At 38.1% G+C, this 21,199-nt stretch overlaps 1 protein-coding gene across 5 annotated transcripts in view; it reads left to right on the plus strand.

The window, feature by feature from the left end:
* The window catches only part of SPIDR (scaffold protein involved in DNA repair), a 211,047-nt gene that overhangs the window by 125,440 nt on the left and 64,408 nt on the right, over positions 1-21,199 (plus strand). For all 5 annotated transcript variants that reach the window (XM_089517269.1, XM_089517271.1, XM_089517270.1 and 2 more), the window contains one exon: positions 1,553-1,827. In XM_089517269.1, coding sequence (XP_089373395.1) covers positions 1,553-1,827 — 275 coding nt within the window. The remainder of the gene's footprint in view (positions 1-1,552; positions 1,828-21,199) is intronic.

Raw genomic sequence — 21,199 nt, forward strand, 5'->3', positions numbered from 1 at the left:
AGAACCCACTGTGTTCTCAAACTTCCTGTCCACATGTTAACTACAATATAGTTTTTATTCTGATATGGAGAATTTCCCATTTTTCCATTAACGGGCGATTGAAATGTGGTAATGTCCATGGGAACACAAGGCAAGTTGTCTTTATATCATGGAGAAGGGAGTGGAAACTTAATATTGGATTGCTGTGTTTCTTGCAATTAGTAGTTCTTACTACACATACATTTCATTTCTCTACTTCATTCCAAAATTTACAATTTAATTTAATAAAAATTAAAAAAAAATTTTTTTTTTTGCAAATAACGTGTGGAATCCATGCACATCAGAGTTCAGTGTCTTTACCAGTTGCTAGGCATAGCCTTTGACATTTGAATCTGAACAGGCCATCAACAGTCAAGCAGGACTTAGCTGTATACTGACTACATACAGATATGTTACAAATTTTCATCCAGGCTGCTAAGCAGCATGGTATGTTTGTGTTTCTATTATATTTATCTCCAGCGAACATCTTTTGGAATAGGCACAGCATCAGTAACAGAAATGAGGATCCATGCCTTAGTCACATCTTGGCTTGTTTGTTGTAACACCTTCACCATAAGCTTTCTTTGAAAACTATTTGGTAATTTCAGTTGTTTTGAAGGCTGCAACTAGGTTTCTTTCTGTGCTGGGATATAGATTTCATGTTGCCTCTCTTTTTAATTAACTGCAATGGATTTAGGGTGCTTTCTAAGCACATTTCAAAGTGTTCGTTTTGAATGGAATGAGATCAGCTTATCTGCCCATGTTTCATGGAATCCCTCTGTAATTTTCAGTTGTAAAAACAAGGCATAAAAAAATGTTGGATAAACAAAAAAAGATTGCAAAGGAAAGACACCTGAATCCCCTGTAAAATACTGAATGGGGCAAGGTGAATGAACAATGAAAGCTTTATCTGGAAACACCCTGGTTGGTTGTTGTGTGGCTACTATTGTTGTTGTTATCATTATCATTATTATTATTATCATTTTCATTCCTGAGGAGGGAGTGTGCTTGGCCTGCTTGACTATTTAAGACTGGGGAAATAGGAATGTTCCCCCCAATTTGATCCAACTAGGAGGAAGCATTGAACTGCCAGTATCTGTAATTCTAGAAAAGAAATAGGCAACTGCACCAGGTCCAGGGACTAATTTTCTCTCCCTCAAACCTCCTTGAAATGCACAGACTACCAAAATGCCACACAAACAACCCAGAAAAGGCTAGAAGTCTACTTCTGCATTTGAAAGAATTGTATTTTTAAAGTGTTAAACAATGTGTTCCTACAACCCATTTAAACGGTGTGTTGCTGATCCAGAAGACTTTCAGGAGGAGCAGTTTAGTCTGTCTGTCACAAGGACAAAGGTAATGTGGGGACCCAAGGTGAGGTCAAGAATCACAGAAACAGCCTTGGAGAAACACATGCTGCAGTCAGAAGGCTACAATTTGCCCACCCCTGTTCCAGAAGAACCAAAATGTATGCTAAGAAATTTTATTTCTGTAATGTAAACACCAATCTGTTTTATCAATGTGTATTTACTAGGTGTCTTGCCTGCATATGAAGAATTCCAAGGCTGAGCATGCTCATAGCAACAACGAACTCAGGTTATCCCTGTTTGCGGTTACTACTTTAAGTGATTCTCTTCTTGATATTGTGGAAACAGAAGGAACAGCTGGAGGGAAAGGAATCCAAGTCCAAGTAGTTGTTCAAAGGGTGTATTACTTGGTTGCTAAAGAAAGTTCAAGATGTCATCTTCAGAGAAATAATCTTTCCCAAAACATGGCTCCATGGTTAAACTCAGATCTGCCAAATGTTCGGTGAGTAATAGAAATTGTCTGTACCATTGGGAGAAACAGCAAAATAAGCAAAGAAGCGAACTAAGCCAAACATGTTGATTGCAAATAGCCTTAGTTTCTCTTGAACTGAAGGATCTTACTCTCTAGTTGAAAATAGGAGGCTGTTTCAAACCTTTCTGAAAGTACTAGACCAGGGCTGGACAGGTTATTCAGCACTTGATCTATATTGGAAGTCTTGTCAGGTCAGTTTCGATGGCCATAACTAATTTGTTTATTCATGTCCATACAGCTATGCACTTGCATGTGTCTTTTATAGCGGTGGTGCCAGCCTACTGTTAGAAACATATGAAGCTGCCATATACAAGCAGACTTTTGATCTGTCTAGACTGGTATTACCTATAATGACTTCAGTAGTCTAAGATTTCAGACTGAAGCCGGGTCCTTATCCACAGAAAACACATACACTGAGCTACCTTTCTTTCCCAGTTGATGGGCTTTCTTAAAATCAAATTATAAGCCTGAAACTGATTTAATAAATTGTTGTTTTAAAACAACAGTAGTTTAATTTTGTGCTATTTTACAAGCTTGAACATTTCACTGTTCAGGTGGTTATATGCAACTTGTAGTCCCATCATGTGTCTTTGTTATGTTCAAACTACCATTCTCTTCTGAAACAATAATGTATCACTCTGTTAAAGATCTTCATTTCTCTTTAATCTTTATACTGTTTCTTGTCAGTTGAGCCAGTATTATGATTGTTAGTGATTTTTTTAATATTTAAAGTACTATATTTTATAAATATTAGTAAATTGTAAAAATATATAGTGTAGAGAGACTGAAAGAATTTGGCTTGCTCAAGGTTTCCCTTATAAGAGGCTTGTGTCCAAAGTCCAAATCCTTTCCTTTGCCCATTATTTACAAGACCATTGTGATGCTTAATCCAAGGTTGAATAGTAGCTGCAGTCTTTTTCCTTGCTTTCACCTCCTTTTGTGGTCAGATAGTAATGGACTTAATTTCTATTTACTAAAAAGGAACTGGATGAAGTATTTCAAAAGAGCTTTAAAAGAGGAAGGCCAATGATCCCTACAAGCTGCAGCTAATTGCACCAAAACACAAGGGTATTTTTGAGAAAAATATTTGTAAAGTGAAATAGACTATATCTATCATATTAATGGAGACTCCTGCTAATGAAATATGTGCTTGTGTATTCTTGGTGCAATGAATAATTTGGTTGCTTGCTATAAGTTGTCAGCACAGATAAATGCAACAGCCAGGAGTACTTGTAGTCAGCTTCGGCTGATGCACCAGCTGCAACCCTTCCTAGAACCGGGGGACCTAGAAATGGTGGTACATGTACTGGTAACCTCTCGACTCAACTTCTGCAGTGCTCTGTACATGGGGCTACCTTTGTGCCAAGTCTGGAAACTTCAATTGGTGCAAAATATGGCAGCCAGATTGGTCGCCAGTAAATCGAGAGCCAACCACTAATTTTGAAGTCTCTTCACTGGGTGCCAATCAGTTTCCGGGCGCAGTACAAGGTGTTGGTTATCCCATTTAAAGCATACATGGCTTGGATCCAGCTTACTTGAGGAAGCACCTTCCTCGTTATTGTCCACCCCGCACACTCAGGTCCTTTCATCTGCCGTTCCTAAAGCATAGAATGACCTGCCAGAGGAGATCCATCACGTTACTACTCTAGATGCCTTCAAAAAGGCTGTCAAAATGGTTCTCTTCCAGCAGGCCTTCCCAGACTGACCTCCCTTAACGTTGACACCGATTGTCCTCCCTACTCTAAATTGTCTCTCTTCAACTTGCCTTTCACTTTTGATTACGTCCTTTGGCTGATTCAGCCTCAGCTCAACCAGGTTCTTTGGATTCTTCAGATGCATCTGCACACACTTGGGACTTTATTTTCTTGCTGGCGTTATTCAAAAAGTGTGTCTCTTGTGGCACCAAAATTCCCAGATAGGTGGATATTTGAAGTGTCTGAGCATAGGCAAGGCTCATGTGGTTGTACGACTTTTACACCCCAAGCGAGAAGAAATATGGAGTTGTGGCTGAAAGCACTCTTTTATGAGAAGGCTTTCTAGCCTCCAACACCAACTTCATAGCCATCCACCTCTGCTGGGATGGACTCTGCAGATAAGTCTTCATGACCATCAACATCTGTCTCTGCTGATGTGGAAGCCATAGAGAGATACCTGAAGTCTGCTTCGGTCTTATTGGCCAGTTTCTCCACTTGATATAGTAGTGCACAAAAATGGGGAAAAATAGATATTCTCTGTCTACTAGACAATGTTGCTGTTAATTGCTGTCAAGTCACATTTGACTCATGACAACTATACAAATGAAAGACCTCCAAGTCACCCTGTTGTCAAGAGCTGTGTTCAGATCTTGTGGCTCCTTTGATTGAGTCTATCCACCTGTAGAAGATGATTGACCCAGCTGAAATGTTTGATTCTTCTTCATGGTTTACATGACCCACAAAATAGGTCACATTGTACCTGTGCAGTCTATCCTTGGAAACTTCTAGAGCTAAGCTGTCTCTTGACAGTAGCCCCACATACCTCCACTGTGCACATTGTAACCTGTTCCCACTCAGTCACCTCAGTTCTCTTTCATCTGCTGCAGCAAAAAACTGAACCTTGTGGCTTAAAGCTCAGAACTTATCAATCAGTCTTGATGTAGAGCTCCTTGGCACAGTCCTCAGTACAGAGCTCAGATCAGACCTTTCATTCAACTAGACTTGCAAAGCCAAAGAAGACCCAGGACCTCTCAGAACCCACCACACCAAGCAACAGAGCCTTCCTTGGAGAAGATTGTGGAAGAAAGACAACTGTGATGCTATTTCAGTATAAAAAAAATCATAAATTGACTGTTGTTAATCAGATCCAATTTGCCTGTCCAGATGTTTCATCAGGTATTGATACAGTGGATCTAACTTGAAAGTTAGTAAAGTGCTACCCCCAGACAGACCTAGGGCTGTTTTGTTGCCCCCCCCCCCCCCGGAAGCTTCTCCAGATTCAATGTTTCAAAAGTGAGTTTTTTGTTTGTTTGGAAAGGCCTTTTTAAAAACAGGAAGTGAAGTGGAAGCTCTCTTACTTAAGGTCTTACCAGAGAATGATAAGATAGTTATTTGCCTATTTTTTTGCAGAGGCACACACAGTTGCAGCTCAGCAGATCACCATGGTGCATATTGCAGTGACAAAGCAATACTGTGTAATTTTATTGGGTGTGACATATGATTTTGTTCCTCAGCCTATTCTTCAGATGCTAAAACACTAATTGAAGATGTTATTAAGAAGAGATGAATGAAGAGCTAGAACACATTCAAAAAATCAAATCCACTGATAGGATGCATAGTGTGTACAACCTCTGTCTGTTTTTCAACCTAAACAATACTCATGACTAGTTTACACTTTCCATTTGTTGCAAGTTTTACCTTTCATTCTAACTCAAAGAATGATAAATTGAGAGTACTCTGCTATTTGGATGTCAGAAGGGCACTAGTCTCTCATGTGGGCCACACAAAGCACTTCTGAACCAAATGCCAGGGGCCTACCTGCTTTGAGTCAGCACATCTCAGAATGGGTCACTAGCATAATTGCCCTTGCCTTTTAAATGGTTATGAATCTATTGCTCAAACAGATTTGTGGCCTCTCTGTGTGAGCTACAGCTGCGTCGTCCATCTTTGTTGGAATTTCCTTACATATTATTTATAAGGTAGTAATGTAGTTCCAACTGTTGGTTTCCACCAGGCATTATACACTGGATATGAGGGTTCATTTGGATGTGGCATTTGACCAAACTGCCTGGAATCTTAGAAGGTTTCAGACACCAATGCTCCATGTTAATAGCTTGCTAAATCTCCTGTTTGTGTGAGGCACAGAGACCACGAAGAAAAAGAAGAGATTGCTTACTTGTAATGATGGCCTACTATCTAGACACATAACCTACTGTCCTCTCCACTCAGCTCCACTCTTCTGCCATACTTCTCCTCTTCCATGATAAACCACTGCAGCAGACCAGAAGACTGAGTGGGAATGGCCTAGAGAGCATGCACTGTAAAATAGTGGAAGAGACAGAGCTTCCCTCAAAAAAAGTGGAAAAGACAGAGCTACCCCCAAAAGACAGCTTAGGTCTAGAAATTTTTGAGGATGCAGTGTGCTGATACAGTGTGATTCATTTGTGTAAGTGCACAACTAGTAAGTAGCCTGTTCATCCCCTGATTTAGAAGTCATTCAGGAAATGAAAATGGTGTTCCTTACATTTCTTAAAAGCTTTGTTGTGTCCGGCCTTGATCAGTATAAGGCTGATATAAGAATTATCCATGTTATTTTGTAAGAGTAATAACAATCTGCTTTTAAATCCCTTGCTCTGAGATTTAATTCCCCTGTGCCTTCCAGTAACTAATAGAATAGCATTTTCAGTACTTACTGTTTATAGGTCCAATAGTCATAGATAATGAGAAATATATATACATTTTAATTTGCGTTATGTAATATAAATCCTTTTAGTGGGAGTGATTGTGCTCCAGCAACATTTAATGAGTTTCTGTTATACCATTTTCACTTGTGCAATGCTAAGTAGACAATATTGGACTTAACTGATTCTGCTTTGAATTATTCATAAACGTCTTTACAACTTTTGCTTTCTTCATGGTGAGCTTTTACATATTCTCTTACATTTATCTCAATACAAACACCATTAAATTTATCACAAGATCTTCATCTGAGTAAAGATAATCATTCCAATGCTATTGCAAACGTTTCAAGGTGGGTAAATCGGTATTGAGGTCACTCATTGTGTTTACTCTAAAGAAAACCCAAGCTTGAGTTACACAAGACTTATTTTAAATTAGTGTTTATTGCTCTTAAAGAGGGATGAGAAAGAAAGGACATTTGTGGAAAATCTATGTTCACAGATGTTAGCATCTGTCAAAACGTTTTGTTTTGTGGGCAACTTCTATTCTGTTTGCAGCATACCATTCATTTTTTTTTCAGCTAAATTTTCTAAACAAAACATTCATGAACATATGATTTTTCAGAACATCACTAATACTTTTGGGATGCAGTTTTTTTCAAATACAAGATAAACAGGAAGCAGACAACCTAAATGTGCCTCACTGAATACTGTACAATAGAAATGTTTCAGTCTTGTAAATGAAAATTCACTTTTTTAGTAGTCTCATAAAAATTTGTCATTGTTGTCTGAGCAATTTTACATTTTGTCCCTTGGGTATTTGAGCAAAATGCTTTCATGGCATGTTAAAGTATGACCATCAGATTCTGCTTTACTGGGAGCACAAAACAGTTGTTTGCATATGGAAAGCAGGAATACTGGACCCAAAGAATTTCCCTCACAATCTCTTTCTTCCCTTTTAAGAGTCCCAGAATTTTTTTTTTCATGGGACTCTTGTTCTTAGAAAATAATCCTCCAACTTTCACCCAGAAAACCTTCCTTCTTACTTAGTTATTTTGAAGCTCGACTGAATACATTTTCCAAAATACTCTTCAATGGAGTACATTTTCCCAAGTTAAGCTATACACCTAACAAAACCTTCATTCTTCTTAATCTACATGAAGCACACATGTTTCACCTACTATCTGCTTGCTTTGTTGTAAGTTAGAATTTAAGCATTATTGATAATTTACCATTCATTTAGTTTATTTTAATTGTTCATAGTGCTTATCAGCATACCTTATGTTAGAAATGTATGTAATATAATGCTTCAGACAGGATGAAACAGAATTATGGAATCATGCACCTTTGAGCATGTGGACAGTCAGTGTGAATCATGCACACAAATTCCTCCCCACACAAATGTGCACATGCTGCTTGGTCCTGTATTCCCCCCCCCCTTCCTTGCAGCTTTACAAAAATTACAGTAGTCTAATGTAGAAGAAACGTAAGACCTTTATTTGATAAACCATTGGCCATCAGAAGTCATAGGCCTGTGGTTACTTCTGCCTATCCCTGCCTTACAACATTCTTCATGTACCACAATCATAGAGACGTCAAAGATTCACCCAGTTAGAGAATGAATAGAGGGAATCCAGGCTGATTCAATGTTTACGTTCTGTAGCAGGGGTGTCCAAAGTGGTCCCAAGGCTATTTTTGCAGCCCCTCTCTTTTTCTGGGGAAAAAACCTAAGTGAATTGGTTTTCCTGGAAGCCTTCAAGGATGGTGATTCACCCTTTAATAAAGTCAAAGAGTTCCCTACACTATTGAACATCAAACCCAGATTTTTGGACACTTTCAGCTTGCACCTCCCTGTCCAGTGTTCTTAGTATTTTGGGCCATACAGCCTGGCAATACTGTGAGAATGCAGCAGATTTAGTAGCTATTCAGCAAGACAGAATACAGGACTTTCTCCGGGATTCTTAGAACAAGGATGAGTTTGTTGTGTTGTCCTTCAGTTTGAGGTGTCTACATTCTCTAACAAGTGCTACAGCAAATAGAGAATAGGAAAGTAGGAGACTGAGAGAATAAGAAGGAGATTAGGAGTTGTCTGAAAGACAGTTACTTAAAATATACATTTGTTGGCTGCCTCTGATGGTGGAGAAAGGTCTGTGATGATCTCTCTTGAGTAGAGTGAAAGAATAAATTCTTTAAATTATAATTAAAATTAAATTAATTAATTGAAAAATTTCAAATAAGGGTCTTACATTTCTTAATTAGTCTACTGTAATTTTTGTAGAGCTGCAAGGGAGGGGGAGGGGGAGTACAGGACCAAGCAGCATGTACAAGTTTGTGTGGGGAGGAATTTGTGTGCATGATTTACACTGATTGTCCACATGCTCAAAGGCACATGCTTCTATAATTCTGTTTCAGCCTGTCTGAGGCATGGTTTTACACACATTTCTAACATGAGATAACACCACTGTGTTTTAAAATTTAGTATAATGGACCATTCCCCATGGGGGTTTGAGGGGAAAAGCCCAGGTGGTCATACCCCATATTATTCAGTGGGCGGGTGATGTGTGTACACATGCATCAGTGCACTGCAATTCAATAATATGAACAATCTTTGGGTAGTTGTATCCATGGATCACTAGCCCACCATTGCAGTGGGCCCACTGTATGTGTCTCCTGTAACAAAAATTTTCAAAAACTAGTGCAGTGTTTGCATCTTTTTCATTTTAATGATACATTTGGGGTCTCTTTGGTGTATATAAATATTTAATATCAGTTTTCATTATCTATTTCTACTATATGTTCAATTAGTATGCTAGTCAAAAATAAATTTATAACAAAATGTTCAGTGTTGATGTATAGAAAGCAAGCATTCAGCTACTCCATGATAATTCGCTATTCTTTATTCACCCAAGATGTCCATATTTATATGAATACCCAAGCTTGAATGCTGGTGTATGTTACATGCTATATGTTGGCATTATTTTGGGAGGAGTTGTTACATTATACAGTCGGCCCTTCTTATACATGGATTTTTTATACACGGATTTAAGCATACACGGTTTGAAAATGTTCCAAAAAAGTATACATTTACCTTGATGTTCCATTTTTTATTAGGGACACCATTTTGCTATGTCATTATACTTAATGGGACTTGAGCATACACGGATTTTGTTATACACGGGGGATCTTGGAACCAAACCCCAGTGTATAACAAGGATCCACTGTATAACTGTGAGTATAAACTTTAAGGGAGCCAGCATGATGTAATGATCTGAATATTGACTTATGACTCTGGAGATTAGGGTTCAGTTCCCCACTCAACCATGGAAACTCACTGGTTGACCTTGGGGGAGTCATACATTCTCAACCCCAGAAAACCCTGTGATAGGTTCACCTTAGGGCCCCCATAAGTCAGAAATGACTTGAAATGACATAGCAACAAAATAAATGTTAAGCTTTGACATCTCACATCCTTCCAGCAGTCTCATTTTAAAGGAATGGTAGTCTTGAATCAGGCCTCTTTGTAGTCAGGCTTTAGAAGCTTACCTTCTTCACTAGTATTTGGTTTCTATTACAAGGTTTATAAAAGGAGTTCTGGACAAGGTTAACAAACTAAGGTTCAAGCTTCCTCGAGTGAGATTACCCCAAGGACTAACCTTGTCCTGTGACCCCTTACAAAAGTTTAGTGTCAGAGCTTGCTGCTGAGTCTCAGTAGTTTGTTTCTAGTGTGCTAATACTGGTCCCATTTCCTGATTGCCATGTTGAATCTTGACCGCTGGTTGGCTCTGACTACTTGCCTGCTTTTGGTTCTCCTGATCCTTTAATCTTGATTTGGATCCTGATTCCTTGCTACTTTTGTCTATGCATTTTCTTCTAGCCCTTCTGTTTGATGATTTCTTAATTTCTTAACTTGTTAATGCATGCCTCTCTTGGAGCATATACTTGTTTTTGGTCGGTTCACAGCAAACTCCTGGAGATTTTGCACCTTGGGTCTGGAGTGTCACCTCTTCCAAGGTCTGGCACTAAGTTATCTCACAGTAGTCCCTTATGTGCTATATCAGGATGATAATGCTAACCAATTGTAAAGGACTCTAGTAACAATTACTGGGATCATGTATGTGTTATATTATCACTTTGTATTCTGTTTGTTTATACTGAGCTTTTCCCATAAGACTGCAACTCAAAGTAGCTTACAAAATAAAGAGAAATATTAAGTAGAAAATACGTATAGATATAAAGTATATGTAGAAAAATTTTAATGCAATTAAATTATCTATTGAATTAAAAAAAACATTTAAATCATAACCATTAAAAAGCAAAAGATATATATGAGGGGGAGGGAGGGAGAGATTTACTATATATACTGAGAGAGACTATATATAGATATAGATAGAAATATCTGCATTCCCTCCCCACCCCAGTTCTTGTGTACAGTTGCACAGAAAAACTGGAAAAGCTGAGTGAGATTCCCCTCCCCATCCACCTAGGACTCTGTATTACATTACAAACTACAGTAGGTTGGCATGCTCATGCAGAATCAAGTCCTGTATTGTTTTTCCATTTACTCACCTGGAGTTCATCAGCAGCATTTTCAGCCTGGAGAACTGTCACAAAGGGTATCCAGATGGGGGGACCATTCAAGTAGCTCTGGAGAACATTTTGCGAACTAACACTCTAGTGTAGGCCCCTCTCCCAAGGTAAGGTTATTTTCTCCCTTCCACCTGTTCTGCCCCGTAGCATTGTAATAGCTGTTCCCTAAAATCCACAATCTCTTCCTTTTTGAAAGCACATCCTTGTTGTGATTGCAGGCAATCCCCACACCTTAACTTTTTAAAAGATAAAATGTGTGTGGTGCTCTAAGATCGAATATATAAATATTTATATTCTTTTAATATTTTGCCTCTTAACCATTGTTTTATTATAAACTATGGTAAGAATGGAGCAGAAATATCCCCCCCCCCCTCCGGCTGTGAGTTATCTAGTAGTAATAAATTGTAAAAAGCCTGTCATAGGAGACTCATAGAGGTAACTTTCCAGCCCTGGAGCCACAATCCTGTATGTGCAATACTAGTTATTAGTCAGTAGTTTCAGTAATGTATAGTAATTTTCCAGCATCTGTTGCATGCCAAATATTTTAAGATGGCCTGTATAAAACATACGGAATTTTCCCCTTTTTGACTTTGATTTTGAATATTTATATCATGTAATGAAAAGAGAAAATCTAATTTTGTATGCAGTATTATCTTACCTTTCATCAAAAGTTTGACATAATTTCTTATTTGAATATAACATGAATTGGAACAAATTTAAGCACTGGACTTGAAAGATGATATCTCTAGGCATTTCAGTATAGTGTTGTTGAATGTGCTTATACGCACAGTTCAGTTAAATAGATAAAGAACTAGATTTAACTGTTCAGTCAGCCTTGGATGACTGAAACCTAAGAAAATCTTCATGCATCTATTCAAATTTATAAAAGCTTCATATACCATTTAGAACAGTCTTATTGGCCCATTACAAACGGGCCAGAAAGTACGCGCAGAGCGCGTACTAGGGATAGAAAGGGGTGGTGCTTCTGCACCCCCCTAACCCTAGTGCGTGCTCTGCGTGCACAAAATGGCGGCGGCCATTCCACACGGCCGCCGCCATGATGACGTCACGACTGTGCCGCCGCGGACGTGACGTCCTCGCTCCGCGCCGGGGCGCTTAGTGCGCCCTTAGCGCAGAGCTGCAAGGAGCTCTGTTTCGGAGCTCCTGCCTGGTTTGGTCCCCTGGGCGCAGCCTTCACACGGCTGCGCCCAGTGGACCAAAGGAGAAAGGGGCAAAGCGGCCCCTTTCTCTTCCTCCCCACCGCCGCGGGGTGTCCTTGGGGCTTGAAGCTCCAAGGACACCCCTTTCCAGGCTGCGGGGAAGGGGCCTTTTGCCGCTTCCCCGCAGCCTGAAAAGCGGCGGATCGGGGCCTCAGCGGCTGCCGCTCTGGACACTAAGGCCCCAATACCCCGGGGAAAGGGGCGGGTGCAGCCCGCCCCAAACGGGCGGTCTGTAACCCGCCATCATTTCCTTTCATAGAAACTGAAAACATATGGCAGAATGTAGGTACATGGCAGAACATGGCTAATTATGGATTTTTGGGCTATGTTAAATGACTAATTGGAGATGCTGGCATTGTGAGGGAGGGGACAAAGATCAATATTTTAAGAATGTTCATTGTGCCCTAGTTAGATCAATATTTGGCACAAAGTCAGATTATTTGGCACAAAATGATGAAAAAAGTCTTACTCTTAATTGACTCAGGTTATTTTTTTGCAGATCTTAATTGTTTTATGATTCATCTGTAATGGGGTCTTTTCTTAAATTATATGAAAGTGCATGTTTACATCATTATCTTGGATTCATGTTTTATGCAGTAATTGTAGCACAGGTTATTTTTGACCCATAAGGAAATCCAGTCCAGATAGACTACTAGTTGGAGAAAGTCTCATCCAGTGTATTCAAAGAGCAAGGAATGGTTTCAGAGTGTATCATGTTGTTAGAATGATAGCACATGACATTGTCTGGATAGTAGTCTGAATGCCCATTGTGAGTTGCTCAGACCTTCTGGAAGATCAGTTTGAATGACTTATTTGGTAAATATTCAAACACATGAAAGGTGGCAGTTTTCCAGCAAAAGTTTTCAGTCTTGACTTCATCTTGCCACATAGATAGTAGGCATCTGTTTTATAATTTCAGTTCTTGGTCAGCCCAGTGTAACTCGTATGGAAGTAAACTGGTTCACTGAAAATAATGGTTTTGATGGAACTGTACTATGAATTTCTTTGTTTTTGCTCTATAACAGTTTCTATAACATTAACAATGACCACAACATAGTTTTTAATGTATGCACATTTTATCCTTTTCTAAACTTTTAAGAGGCAGTGAGAATTCAATTTATAGTTATATTTAAAATTTTTATAATTTTATTTCTTCATTTCCTGGATGTGGCTTTAAAAAAATAGTGTACTTCAACACACTTTCTAACATATATGAACTCCATAATAAATTCTTCAAGGTGTTCATTTTGATTGACAGATTAAAATACTGTACTCTAACACCCATCTTTATATGGGAGTGTTCCATTGGATTCTTAAATATGCTTCATTAATACTAAGGCATAAGTTGTGTTATGTAAAATTAATAGTTTGCTTCCACCAGTGCCAGAATCCTGTAAATGGAGTGGCACTCAGAGAGCTACCACTTGAAAAAAGGGGCCAAGGGTCATCTTCACTGGCTTTCCTCTTCCCACTGCCACCTCCCAAACATTTGGAGCACATGTTTGCAAGACAGGGGCAGCTACAGGGTATGTGGGTGTGAGTGTGCTGAAAGGAGGAGGCGAAATGACTGAAAATGTGCCTTGCCCAATTCAGATGATTTAATTATTCAACTTGATCAAAATCATTCTGCAGATGGAAGGAGTCCTGTTTTCAGGGGGCACAGTCTGGAGCTAACCCACTATATAATGTACATTAACTATAGGAAGGAACTGGCAAAACCACCTCTGAACATTCCTTGCCTAAGAAAACCCTGAAATTAACGGGGTCTCCATAAGTCAAAAGATGGCTTGGAGGCTCATCCAGATACATACTTATTTGTATTATGCCTTCTGGAATTATAACCAAACACTGCAGAAGATAGTCAAAAGCACAAGCTTCTGTGTAAAACTTGCCTGCATGCAGAGAAGTTGTGAATAAATGTGTACTAATAATTCTAATAGCTTAAAAAAAAAAGAATCTATGATAACAGTTTATGTGAACCATGTGTGATTAACATTACATTTATGTATTTGTCATGTCAAAGCAGGTATACGAGTCAAAGATAGCTTTTATATCAACAAAGAAGTTTCCTCCCAGTTTAAATATATTCATATGCACATATTTTGAAGTACTTACTGGTTTCCCATGCTTTGATTCATGAGCATTAGCCAGCTTAGCAAACAGGCTCCATTTTTGCAAGTGTAGTTTTAGGTCTTGGCAACTAGCCAAATAGAATATTTTTTGCACTTAACTCTATTTCTATGGCATTATAACTTGTCTTTTGGCCTATATACTTCATGAAAATGAAAAATGTAGGGTTCATGAAATAAATGGCTTCCTTTCTGTGCTTACATCCACATTGCAGTCTTATTTTCATCTACTCCAGATTGCCTGATAGATCAACATTTCAGAGTCTTATTTTTACTTGTTCCAGATTTCCTGGTAGATCCATATTTCAGAGTCTTATTTTCATCTACTCCAGATTCTCTGGTAGCACCCAAAAGCTGGCATTCAGTTCAGATATGAGTCATGCTTGATGTTGTATTTTTATAGTCCAAGGCTTTGATCGAGCAAAGTAAAATCTACACATGCCAATGTGCATGCACCAAATTGGTTTGGTCAGCATCCTGTTCAGCAGTTTGCCCTCACTGAATTCCAGCTTTGAAGTATGCAGGGCCTGGAAATCTCTTGAGGGTAAAGGGAAGAGAAAGGGGCTTCTTAGACTAGATCAAGCAGAACCACACATGGGCCAGTGGGGTATGTGTGTGTGCAGACCTTCATATTTAATTAAAGATCACATATACACTTATTTCTGTCTCCAAACAATACATAGCAACTTGAAACTGTTGATTCATCTTGAAGAATAAGATGTTACAATATAACTACTGTTTAAGACCAGAGATTACTGTGCTTCATCTGCTAGTAAACTGCTAAAAATAAAATAATCTATGCTTTCTTGAAGTCATTTCTGTTGTTTTCTGCTAGGCTTGATCTATATTTTAAGGGTGAGGTACTTCCATTGCTAAAGCTTTCTCTGTCCTGTCCTAGAAATGTCTAAAAATTGAGAAACTATATGAGTTGGGCAAATGATGTGGATGTTTCCCAAGTGAATGCCACTCTCTGGAATGCACTGATGAACAAAATTTGTGACAAAGGAACAGTGGCACTTGCCCAACTATATGGTCCACCTAGTACTGGTAAGTATAAGGGGAAGCTTAAGTGCCTTCCTATTGTTCTGTAAAAAGAATGGTTCAGTTCCTAGAATAAGGAAGGGAGCCATTGATCCATAGACCAGATGGGACCTTTGAGATGCTTCAACAGGCTTTACCTTTCCCCCCTCAAATATTGTGCTTATCTCCAATCACTGACCAGGGATAAGGGTAGAATTTTTTTTCAGTTTAGTGCAGAAGTAAGATGGGGTAACTCCACCTGTGTACTTAAGCTGTTTAAATACCTATTTTAAATTATATTTGCAATGTTCTGTGTCTAGCATATCTGAGAACAGATGCCACTTTTTGCAGTAAATTCTGATTCTACTACATGACTCAAACTTGTTCAGTTCAAGAACAGTGATTTGAGATCAGAAAATGATGATGCCATTCCTTCCCTCTCTTCAGACAGAGTTGGGATCCGTTTTCATGTGTATAACTGTGTCCAAGTGGACCATAAGCAGCCTCTGGATTTCACTTTGGGGTCCTTGAAGGCCACAAGCTCTATTTGTTGTTGTTGTTTTTTTAATGTTTCCTTGATTTCCAAGCAATTTTTCAAGCAATTCAACCTGAAAACCATATAATGTCCTGGCTTTTCGGGTTAGCCTCTTGATTATTCATGGTGTAAACCTAATAATCTCCTGATTCTTTTCTTCTAACAGGAAGTGTCCTGGAAATTAGTTTCTGTTACTTCTTTTTGAAAAAGTCCTTTCTTGGTTCCAAAATAGCCTCCCCCCCCCCCAAAAAAAAAAAAAAAAACCCATGGTAAAAATGCCCTCAGGCTATCTCAAGGTTGTTAAGGGAACCCCCCCCCCCAAAAAAAAAAAAAAGATTTGGGATAGTGAGAATCACAAAAAAAAACAAAAAAAAAAAACCCAAAAAACCTTGAGTACTGCATGCAACCTGCCAGACATACTTCCCGGCTCTGGTTTAAAACAAAGTACAGTTAAAAGGATCATGCAAAATCACTTTTAAAAATCACAGATGAATAACAGTAAAGGCTTCTGTAGGAGAAACTTCCACAGCCTTGGAACAGCCACCAAGAAGGCACTTTTCTGTGTCCACACCAGAAAACCTCTCCAGATATTAAATCAACCTCTCATCCTGAGAGATTGTGGTTGGTTGGTTTCCTCACTCAATCTTTTACTTTCTTGGTGAAAATGTCTATGGGGCCACTTGAACTATGATTATAAGTGACATTAGCTTCTTTATTAATGTGAATCATGATCTCTATTGAAAAGGTTAAATGAACCCAGTTTCAAAATCCTGTTTCACTGTGTATCTCCTGAAGCACTGATGCCAGTGTAAGCCTTAACTATAGATAAGATTGAGGACAGGGACATGATGGAGAGGGGTGAGACTCTTGGGAAGGAGTGTGCTGGTCCCTAAACACTAGATTCTAATCTGTGTAGCCCCATTTTATGGATTGAGAGTACTCAACACTATTAGTTGTGCAGCTGCATAGTTATACAGAATATTGTTGTACAAAAGTTAGAATTATATATTATTGTATATATTAATAGAAAAGTCATTCCATAACCCATTATGTAGAAATAGATTAAAGTGAATTTAGTTTCATTAGTTCTACACTTTGTATACCATCATTTAATATTTACTCTTCAAGTGGTGTAGGGTCTACAAATTCAACAGTATTATTAATATATAGCAAACATTACTAAGGTAATTGTAACATTAAAATTTTATGCACACTTCTAAGGGATCCAGGTCTGGATGAAGGTGCATTTTAGTTTTAAAATAAAGGAAATATACACATTTTCATATGAGTCTGTGTCTAAATGTTAGTCTTAAAAGTTGAATTATAAAGCTTACTCCGGTTTCTAGACACACCTATGATACTTTTGATAAAATAAACGTTTTATGATGACAGGAGATAGTAGTTAAAAAATAAACACAGTGTTCTGCTCTCTCAGTCTCAAATGCATTAAACTCAGGAATTTTCTACATTTACTCAAATATAATATCTTGTGATCCTTGGCGTTAACACAGATCAACTCCTTTTTGTCTTTGGTTCATTATTAGAACATCCCTATTTTCTCATCTTATTTCCTGTAGAAAAGCACACATTTCAAAGCTCTCAGTAATAGCAAGTGCCGGAGCCAAGGGATCATGTGATTTCTTTCTCCCCCTATTTCCCCCATGATCAGTGTGTCTCTGCACATGCTGTTCAGTAAACAAACTTCAGGGAACCAGCCCAAGCTAGTTCAGAGCAGGGAGTTCATTCACACAGAGCACTTGGAAAGTGATGCCTTTGCACAGCCTTGACGTAGGGGCTAAGAGGGTGAAGAGTGGGGAGGCAAACATTAGTATTTGTGTTTTCATTAATTCTTTTTATAGCTGGGAGCCAGCTGTAGCCAGTTAACATTTGTCTGTGACATCTATTAGCGTGCAGACTTCTTACGTAGGATTAAGGGCTTCTGATGGAAACAGAGTTCTTAGTCATCGTATCACTAGTTTACAGAAACGTCTTTGACTTGTCATAGATTAATATATTGGAACAGTATGCATCTGTTGTAAATTTAAGAGGTTGGGTTGCTTCTGCAACCACATAGACATTTTCTGAAGCATAGATGGCAAGAATTGTGGCATTGTTTTTAATCAGGAGATGGGAATGCCGCAGTTGTTGTTGTTGTTGTGTGCCTCCAAGTCATTTTTGACTTATGGCAACTCCCCTATCATGGGGTTTTCTTGACAAGTTTCTTCAGAGTGGGTTTGCCATTTCCATCCTCTGAGGCTGAGAGAGTGCGGCTTGCCCAAGGTTACCCAGTGGGTTTTTATGCTTGAGCGGGAAATTGAACCTATGACCACACATCCTGGTCATAGTCCAAAACGCAACCTACTACATCATGCTGGATCTCCTGTTCCTATTCCTATGCAGCAGTAAGAATCCCTTTAAAAATCCTTAGATAGCTTATACACTGTATTATTTGAGACGAATCTACCAGTCTCAGACACAGAAAAGACTATGCATGTACTGTATATATTTCAGGTAACAAGAATAGAGTAGTGGACTCAAATTGGCGGGGGGGGGGAGGTTTGTGCAGTAGATCAACCATTTTAGTTTTAATTTTTGTTTGAGATTTTGAGACCACTGACCCTATGTCTCAGGGACTCAGGAAGTTGTAATTTTTTAAGAAAACATTTTTCAAGGCTCGCATACAACCTAATCCACAGATATGTGTTATTTCAGTAAAACCCTCAACATTAGCTCCTGTTCTTAATTTGTAGGAGACTGATAATCAAATAAATAACCACGGGAAATGTGTGAATCCTAGTATATGAATATATCAGGCCATCTTTTTATATGCTTGTCACTGAGTATCACAGTCTCAGTTACAGGCACAAGTGTGATTTTCCCCATCCATTTTTACTGGGGCCCCTATAGACAGTTGGATGGGATGTGAAACTTTCTGTATCTTATTCTTGTGCTTTTTTGTATAGCTACATCTTCAATTTTGAGCCCTTAAGTAACAGGCTATTTGTCTAATAACTGTCATGACTTAGTAGAACATTGTAAAATATTGTCTGTAAATGATTGCAATCAAATAGTAGTAGATTAAATGACTGATCAATAATTTATCTTTTTCTTATATATATGTATGGAATTTTAACGCCCCATCCCCTTATTTGTGTAAAGAGAGCTTTGCAATGTTTAGGCAGGTTTACTGTCCTTCTGAGGAGCTGCTCACAGTTTACCTGACCTGTGAAATAGCCTTAAAAATTTAGTAAAATGTGGAATATATATAAAACAATTCATGAGGAACTGTCACTAGAATAAATAATTGAAGCTGAGGAAATGTAATTTCTGCCAACCAGTGTTTTCTTCTGGTGGCAGCCATTTATTTGGATAAGTTAGGCTCTGAGGAGCATATAACTGAATATGTACATGAACATGACATACAGTACATTTCTGAAGTTTTTTGAATGCAGTGTGAAATGTTGTCAAACGTGAAAGTAAGGTGTAAAATTAACCATAGAGTGACATTTTGACAGAAGACAGAATTTGATTTTGGCATGTAAATGTGCCCATTTGAACTAGATGTCGTTCTGATATCTTGTAGATGGATAGAACACAGCTTCTCTGTTTTTGTTATAAGTCTGCGGTACCAAGTAGTGTGTGTGTATGCATATGTGTTCAGGAAGAAAATGATGCATGATGGAAAGCCTAAACTCCTTGTCCTCCTTATTGCCCTTCAGATTTAAATCAGTGGTGCCTTTCTGAAGGAAAGGACAGATTTACAATGGGATTCATATATACCATCAAAATGCATATTTTGGCCTTGTTTGGGGTCTGGAAAGATGTCAGTGATCTCTCTACATTACATCATTCCTTGTCCTTAAAATTCAGCAGAGTAATTGATTCCTTCCCCTTTCTTCCATGTTCTCATCCATTTGAATACTATGGAGTATGAAAGTGAGGGTTATTGTTTTACACAACAACAAAAGGAGCAATATGGTAGTTGTATTAGCCTAACGTTTGCTATAACATCAGAAGTTGACTCAATAATAATTATTTTTGTTTGCTTTGCTTTGTTTTTTTATTCCAACAGCTTTAATATCAGTGGTCACTAAGTGCACCAAACTGATTTGAAATTAAATGAAGATTTTATGTATTCTTCAGAATGTTGTGGGTACCTAGGAGCTATTACATTCAGTCATATCACAACCTCCAATTGTTTTTGATTTGAAGCTTATCATCTTGTAGGTTGTCATGTCTCTTGAACAGAATAGTTTTGGCGCACTATTTTTTGCATATTGAAATATCCACTATAAAATAAAACTCACAGCTGCTGTCTTGAAAGAAAACTCTTGTTTTCTATTTTAGTAGCACAAACATTTGGAAAATATTGCTTACGGCTAAGCTTAGTTCCCTAGTCTTCTGTTAATAAATTCACAAATGTTCCATATTTACACATAGTGAGGCAAAAAAATCTATTAAAAGTTTTGTTCTTTTGAGCTTATATTTGTTTCCAACTTTTTACTTCATGTTGCTGACTGGAATACTTTTGAGATAAATATATTTTATTTAACATTGGGATCTTCAGTTTTTGGAAGTTAAGGTAACTTTTTTAATCTTCCTGTTGGTTTCTTTCCTGATGGATTTGCTCTGCCTTTTGATAATGAAATAATGCCTTTGACAATGATTTGAGGTAATACTTTAACGTACAATCTTGTATTATTATTATTATTATACTTTATTTATATAGTGCTGTAGATTTACACAGTGCTGTACATACAAACAATAAAATGGATAAAGTAAACCAGCCCATGGCTTACAATCCAATCAGCGGGTTTTTTATTGCTTTTCATAGTTTCAATAGAAAGAATTGGCAAAACGAAATTGCCAAAACAGCCACATGTAATTTACATAGATCTTGTTAAGCTACTAAACAAGAGAAAGGAATACAATTTATCAACATATATCCCTGTATCAAGAGATAAGACACACACTTGATATGAAACATTTGGAGGGAAATGTATGAAGTTAGGGTAACGCTGTTTTGATTTCTATTCGTACATTCCCATGCTATCTGAAGAGCTGCTCTTTCTTCATTTTCCATTTCCTTTATTTAAAAGGCGACCCAGCTTCATATATTGTGTGATAAAACCTACAGCTTCATTTTGCTTTTAGCCCTAGCGTGTTGTCCCTTTGCACTTAATGCCAACTATGTGGTGTTTTTAGCAAATGTGTTTATTCCTATATTTGGGTTTTGGCTCCTTTTGGGCTGAATTATGTGACCAAGTCATTTTTATGAAAAAAGGGGAGAATATGAATATTGCTTTGTGCTAGTGAGCATTAGAACTGGGAAGGGCTCAAGCATCATTTTATGGGGCCAAATACAACCTTGAAATACAGGTCACCTCCCACACACATACCATGATCCCCACCTCAGTTTTATGTGTTTTGAATTCTGAGTTATATTAGTTACGTTTCTAAGAACTGACATATATTTGGG

The sequence above is a fragment of the Sceloporus occidentalis genome, unplaced genomic scaffold (genome assembly GCF_023333645.1).
Source record: "Sceloporus occidentalis isolate IW3139 unplaced genomic scaffold, rSceOcc1.0.p SCAF_3, whole genome shotgun sequence".
Taxonomy (NCBI): Eukaryota; Metazoa; Chordata; class Lepidosauria; order Squamata; family Phrynosomatidae; genus Sceloporus; species Sceloporus occidentalis.